This window comes from Trichechus manatus, unplaced genomic scaffold (assembly GCF_000243295.1).
Source record: "Trichechus manatus latirostris isolate Lorelei unplaced genomic scaffold, TriManLat1.0 scaffold00133, whole genome shotgun sequence".
Taxonomy (NCBI): Eukaryota; Metazoa; Chordata; class Mammalia; order Sirenia; family Trichechidae; genus Trichechus; species Trichechus manatus.
The window spans coordinates 2,437,734-2,444,799 of record NW_004444069.1 but is presented as its reverse complement, the minus strand read 5'-3'; the positions used below and the strand labels follow the sequence as shown (position 1 = coordinate 2,444,799).

Sequence of the window (7,066 nt, the reverse complement as noted above, 5' to 3'; positions counted from 1 at the left end):
AAATTCCCATCGTTTTTTGAGCACTTCCTTTTTTTCTGGCACAAAAAGATGTTCCAGACTCATCTTGCACTTTTCCTGCCCTAGCCCTGAATGAGTTGTTTCTCCAAGAGCCCTGGTTTCTTCTAGTGGACAATGCTGGGTGTGCTGTTTTCTTCTGGGGTGTCACTGTTTCTCAGTGGTTAGAGCTAGGAAATAGATAAATATATACCATAGATAAACCACGCTCGGCTGCTAAGCAAAAGGTTGGAAGTTTGAGTCTACTCAGAGACGCCTTGGAAGAAAGACCTGGTGATCCTACTTCCGAAAAATCAGCCATTGAAAGTCCTATGGAGTGCAGTTCTACTGTGACACATCTGGGGTCACCATGAGTTGGAATTGACTTGACAACAATTCTTTTTTTATATACACGTATATACATATCACTCATACGTACATCTGTATTTACTTCTCTATCTATTGTTGATAGATACAGAACCAGAGTTTTATACTTGGAATGATCCACTTCTTCAAAGAGCCGGGTTGCTTTTAATGGAGAGTGGTATTTAAAAACCAGGGTTTTAGTATTAGGTTTATTCATTGCTTCTGGGGTGTCATTGCTTTTATACTCTCTCAGTAGACAAAGCTAGAAAATATATGTATGTTTAAATGCTCACATGCTCTGTACATCTGTATCTTTTCTGTGTATTAAAAGCCAAGAGTTTACAGTGATCTTTCCAAGTCCAGTGTAACAGCTTAGGGTTCATTCTTGTTAGCCTTCCTCCTTTCCATATTTGTAAGTTTCTTCTGTGAGAATGAGAAACCTGGCCACCATTACTCCTAGTCCTCCTTTATTTGTTCAGTCTCTCGACTCTGCAGGCTACCCCCTTAGCTGCTGGCTGTCACTTGTCCCTGGCCTTACTGGCCCCAGTGTTGAGGAGAGCCTTGCCAGCTGAATTCCCAGCTGCAGTCACAGTGGCCATGCTGCCAGTTGACTCTCTGTCCCAAGTGGCCTTTCACTAAGTACACTGACCCAGGCCTGGTCCTGCCAACCATCTGCCCATGGGCCTGACACTGGCCTTCACTGTACCGCTTCGGTCCCTGGCCCCAACGAAAGGAAATGGGAAATGGCTTGGGCTGGACAGACTCTTACACGATGTCAGACTAGGGTCGTGATTAGGAGTGTGAACGCTGGAACCAGACCACCCGAGTTCAAATCACGGTGTTAGAGTTACTAGCTATGTGACTTTGGTCAAGTTAATTGACTTTTTTCTCAGTTTCCTCATCTGTAAAAATGAGGATAATAATAGTGCCTACCTCATAGGGATCTATGAAAATTGGAAAATATATGAAAAGTACCTAGAACATAGTAAGTGTTACTTCCCAATAAGTGATTGCTATTGTTATTAATCACTCTTTAATTGAATGTAAACCCTAAAAAAGTGGTGGTATTTATCTCTTTTATTCATGGATATATTCCAAGTACCTAAACCAGTGTCCAGCACATAGCAGTTGGTCAGTAAATGTTTTTAAAATGAATGACCATTTGAGATGTAATTGGGGTTAATTGGGTATGTAAAAATGAGCATGTTTTTTACATATTAAGTTGAAAGCTTAGTTTTCAGAAAATGGGATTATAGCTATTCCTGTTGGTAGGATGGGCTTAGATTTTCTAAGGATCTTTATCAATGATGGTGGCAGAAACAAAACTTTCACTACCTTTTTTGTTGTTATTGTTAAAGTTTGTATAATCTCATCACCTTCAAGTAGACATGGAGTGATGGCTCTTATATTTGTCTTCTTAGGACCACCTTTTACCCACCAGAGGACACCACAGAAAATGGTATATTATGGGAAAACATCTTGTAAAGACAACTATGAACATTATATTGAGATAATCAAGTATGTGTTCAGCTCTTACAAGAGAGAGTCACCTCTCATCATCAACACGATGGGATGGGTGACAGGTGAGCACATGTGACAGAAAAGGAGGGACGGTCTGTGCCAGCTTTTTGCTCTTGGGTATTCACGTTGAACCCTTCTCACTGATGACGTCTTTGTCTTGGGATTAGTATAACCTTTTTTCGTAGGAACACGTTTGCCGCATAATACACTAATTGTGTCTGTGTCATCTCTTTTTGCAGACAACGGGCTCTTACTTCTCATTGATCTCATCCGCATTCTGTCGCCCAGCCACGTCGTCCAGTTCAGTTCTGGCCGAAGTAAATACATGCCAAACCTAACCCCTGATTATGTGGATGACACTGATGGCTTGTACACAAAAAGCAGGCCCAAGATAAGAGATAGAGGTTTCCACCTTCCAGAAGCAGAAAACTTGGAATTTGTTGACGATGAAAGAGAGAGTCCAGTTGTGTTTGCTGGGCATAAACTGATGTGCGTTCGATCAGAGTTTACGTTTAGAAAAACTCCAAGAAATAGGTAAATAAGGAACCACCAATTAGCTAGAGAATTTCGTTTTCTTCAGTTTAACAAGGCCTTCTGTTCTCAATGGCTTCACAGAAATAAGTTGTCTAAAATTTTTCAAATCTCTGTCACAGCTCTGTATTTACAAAGGCGTCAGTGATTTTCTGAACTGTTATTATTTTCCCAACTGAAATACTCAGACGCATCTCTGGCCCTGGTTGCCGGGAGCTTCGACATCAAGGAGAGTCTTCGAGGGTGATTTTCTAGTAGGGCTGGGTCAAGGTAGGGACTGCGGATGCTAGGGTGCTAAACAGCCTAAGAAAACAGCCTAGTTCTCTGGAAATGTCATCTGCACAACAACAGATGAGCTTCTGTTGCTGTGTGGGAGGCGAGGTGTAAGGTTGACTCTCCACTGACCTGGCTCTGATTTACTTTTCAGAGAATCACATAACAGAGTTCTTCGTGAATTGGCAGTCTTAGGTTACCTTGGCAAGCTGCAGCCCCCAGATCCAAAGTCAGTTTCTCCTTTACATGGTCTGACACCCTACCAGGTAATCCAAACTTGTATGGAAGAAATTGTCTTTATTTTGTTAACAAGCACTTACATGGCTTCCTGTTTGCCAGGCGGTGTTCTAACCACTTCATAACTCTTCACCTACTTAATCCTCGGAACAACTGTGATATAGGTTCTGTAATTATCCCCATTTTACAGATGGGGAAACTGAGATGCAGAGAGGCTCAGTGATCCTCCTGAACCGACAGAGGTGGAATTCAAACCAAGGCAGTCTAGCTCCAGAATCCATGCTCTTAACTGTTGCTCTGTGCTCGGTACGAATGCGGTTACATGCTGGTTGAGAATGTTCTGCCTACTCGCAGTGGTGGTGCTGGGATTGAAACCCAGGCAGTCCAGCTCCAGTGCTTTCACTTACTCACTGTCTGTGACTTGGTTTCTCATCTGTAGAACAGGGATAGTACTAGTACCTCGTGTAATGGTTGTATAGATTCAACTGTGTTCAGAAGAGCATTCTTTAAGTGTTCGATATTACTATTGTCAAAAGTAGATTCTAACATCAGAGTATTTGCAACTTGGAGTCCAAAATGTTGAGAATGATTTTGGGAGAAAAATCACCATAATGTTAGGATTCAGGTTGATGAAAGAACAAAAATAACAACAGGTAGCATTGCTTAAACGCTTGCTCTGTGCTATGTACTCTTCTAAGCCTGTGTTAACTCATTGACTCACAATCGTCTTGTTACCACTCCCATTTTACAGATGATAAAACTGAGGCCAAGGATTTTGAGTCAGCTTTCCCAAAGTGGCATAGTAAAAGGTTGAGCTGGTATTCAAGCCCAGGCAGCCTGACTGGAGGGCCCAGAGTCTGAACCCTCTGCTGTACGGCCCCTCCAGGGTGGAGTACTCACTGGTGCCAGGCACTGTTCTGACACTGTACATGGAATGGTTCACTCACTGGCTCTTCAGGGCAACCCTGTGAGGTCAGTGCCATTATTGTTAGCTGGTGATAGCTAAGAAGACTGTGGCCCAGTCAGGAGGAGCCACTTACCCGAGGTCACACAGCCAGAGGTGGTGGGCCTGAGCAGCACGGGAGTGTCTCCTGGGCCTAATGCTGAGATAGGCTCCAGGTTTCCACGTCAGCTCCCCTGGAGAATCTCGGGAAGTCCCTTTAGGGGGTAAGGGGACCTTGGCTTATTGGGTCATTTATCCCCTTGGGGATGCTCTATAACTGAACTTGCAACTTATCTGCCAGTAATTTAACTTCATACCCTTTGGTGGTTTCAAATTTATTTTTGAAGCCTAAATAAAGTGTGTTACAAAATACTTTTTTCTGAAAATTTGTAATTAGCCAGACAGTTAAGGAGCCTTGATGATGCAATGGTTAAGCGCTCGCCTGCTAATCAAAAGGTTGGCAGTTTGAACCCACGCAGCAGCTCTGTGGGAGAAAGACCTGGTCATCTGCTTCTGTAGAGATTATAGCCTAGAAAACCCTATGGGGCAGTTCTACTGTGTCACATGGGGTTGCCCTGAGTCAGATTTGACTCAACGGAACCCAACAACAACAGCCCAGAAAGTTACATGTTAAAGGTATTTATCTCATGCTCTAGGAATAGCTTGCTTTTCTTTACTCAATAGGTTACATTAGGAAATGAGTGGGGGCCTGTTCTCCATGCATTGATTTGTATTGTTTGCCATAGGAGACCCCTCTGTAAATGGGGTTTTCACACTTACTCAGCTGAACATCTCCCTCTAACTCATTCAGGACACCTCCAGACTTTCATTTTATGTGTCCATTTAAACAAGAAAGTTTGAACATTCGGCTTAGATTTCTAGCAAGCATAGCTGGTATACAAGAACTGTGTAAATTCCTCAATTCACTGTGTTAAAGCAGTGACACTCTCACCCAACACTGGTTAGTATTGTCATTTATAGATAATTTTTGGTAGTCAGCCTGGCAGACATAGCTTTAGATAGCTGGCTAGTCATCTGTAAGAATTACAAGCAGCCTGTCAAAGCCAAGTTCATAGAGGGCAGTGCACATTGATTTTCCAGGTCCCCTTCAATGCAGTTGCACTGCGGATCACGCACGCCGATGTCGCCCCTACCCACATCATGTATGCTGTGAACGCCAGCTGGGTCGGCCTCTGCAAGATCCAGGATGACGTCAGAGGCTATGTGAATGGGCCTATCCTGCTCGCCCAGACACCCCTTTGTGACTGCGTGGGGTTCGGTGAGTCTGAGAGGGTAAAATGTGTCCATGCCCTTAATCAAATGGGTTTACTTCTGTAACTGTCGATAACTGGCCTCAGTCTGGTGGGGATGTTGAAGTTGTTTTCAGCTGGAATGGTCAGAGAACTCCTCACCCTTCTGTACCAGGTGCCTTTTGGGGCTAGAGACCAGAGGAGAGCAAGTTTTTTTCTCGGCCTCTCCTGCTAGCTCCTCTAAATATAGGGTTCCTAAGATCTGCGTCATGGCCCTCTTCTTCTCACTCAACACTTTTCTCCAGGCTTTCTTACCCGCTGCTGCGCTTTAAGTCCCTCTTTAGGCTAACCATCCCATTGGACCCTCCAGCACAGTGCGGTGTCTGAGTCCCAGCCCCAGCTTGCCAGTGGATACCTCCACTCAGGCGTCTCACTGCACCTTGACCTGATGTGTCCAACACTGAGCTCCTGACGGAACCCAGACCTTTCCCACCCACCGGTACCATCTCCTCTTCTTCCCAGGCCTGTGAATGGTCCCTTCCTTCTGTTCCAGTCAGACCCCTGGGGGTCGTCCCGGGCACCTCTTCTCCTTCATTCACCGCATCCAACCCATTAACAACTCGTGTAGTTTCTGTTTTCAGAATATGTCAGGTTTCTCCCTCTCTTCTCTCTGTGCTTGTCTGAGCCACTGGAAAAGCTTCTTAACCAGGCCCCCACTTCTCTCTTAAAATACTCCTCACAGTCAAGTGATCTGAGCACAGACATGAGTATGTCCCATCCTGTCACTTCCCGTTGCACATTCAGCTGCAGCACTGGGTCCCTGCCTCCATCACCAACCCTGCTGCACATTATTGTCCCCGGGCTCACTGAGGTCAGTCAGTGTCCATGGGTGTTCATGGAAGGCAGCTGGACCTAAGTGATTCAAAGATAGTACTATCCTTGAGTAATTAAATATGCTTTTCATATTGGTACAACACTGTCCTTCTCAAAAGCACTGTCACATAAATTATGTCATTTAATACAGGACCATAAAGCAGGAATTGATAATGGAGCAATACTGAGTCATCTGCTTTGTGTTCTTCAGTGGTTGATTTTCTTCCTGTCCTGTGCTCGCCTTACTGAAAACTTTTTCTAGGATTTTTGTGTTTAGGCCATTTTGGTTCCTCACAGCTGTGCAAGGGGAAGGGTACAAATACTGTGTCTCTTGACGCTTTGCATTTTCAAAGTAAAACAGTTGAAATTGACCCTCGATTTTAAATGCTATCCTGTGGTCCTTCATGGTGGGTAGGTTTGCTGTCTTTCTGAAAGGATGAGTTTTGCATTGTGAATGTGTCTTCAAGGGATCTGCAGAGGGATTGACATGGAGAAGAGGCTTTACCACATCCTTACCCCTGTGCCCCCAGAAGAGCTAAGAGATGTGAACTGTCTGCTGATCGGAGCTGTCTCCATCCCACAGTGTGTCTTCAAGAGCCAGGTGAGTATGACTCCCCAGCCCCGCCTTGGGAGGGAGCCTGGCTGTGTCCATAATAGAGAAAGTGAGGAGCTGATGTTGAGGCAAGAGTTGCATGAAAAGGTTATTGTTTGGGAAACTTACACTTGGTTGTAGGGCCTGAATGTGGCATGACGGAGTGTCAGGGTAGTCTCAAAGGCCTGAGGCCATGAGTCACCATCACTCCGGGCCAAGAGCCCCATGGTAGAGCCATGATTACTGGAGTAGGTTATGTGGGAAAAGAGAGCAGAGATTGCCTCCCTCAGATCACCCCTTCCTGAGGATGGTCTTCACCTGCACCCATAGGAAGGTGCTGGGTTGCTGTGTATTGGCTAAGGGCATTGCAGCGGTGTTGGTGAGGTCCCAAAGCCAAACCACAGGGGCTGTAAGTAGAGTGGGAGGCAGTGGATGTTCCTTTTCTTACCTGCTTGTTTTATGTACTCAGGAGAGAGACACACACAC

General features: G+C 45.0%; 1 protein-coding gene across 1 annotated transcript in view; it reads left to right on the top strand.

Annotated features, from left to right (window-relative positions):
* NOL9 (nucleolar protein 9) overlaps nucleotides 1-7,044 on the top strand; it is a 37,741-nt gene extending 30,697 nt beyond the window's left edge. The window contains exons 7-11 of the mRNA XM_023739371.1: nucleotides 1,782-1,943; nucleotides 2,121-2,415; nucleotides 2,840-2,951; nucleotides 4,967-5,144; nucleotides 6,456-7,044. Of these exons, the coding sequence (XP_023595139.1) occupies nucleotides 1,782-1,943; nucleotides 2,121-2,415; nucleotides 2,840-2,951; nucleotides 4,967-5,144; nucleotides 6,456-6,721 (1,013 nt within the window). The 3' untranslated portion in view covers nucleotides 6,722-7,044. The remainder of the gene's footprint in view (nucleotides 1-1,781; nucleotides 1,944-2,120; nucleotides 2,416-2,839; nucleotides 2,952-4,966; nucleotides 5,145-6,455) is intronic.
* The last annotated feature ends 22 nt before the right edge of the window (nucleotides 7,045-7,066 follow it).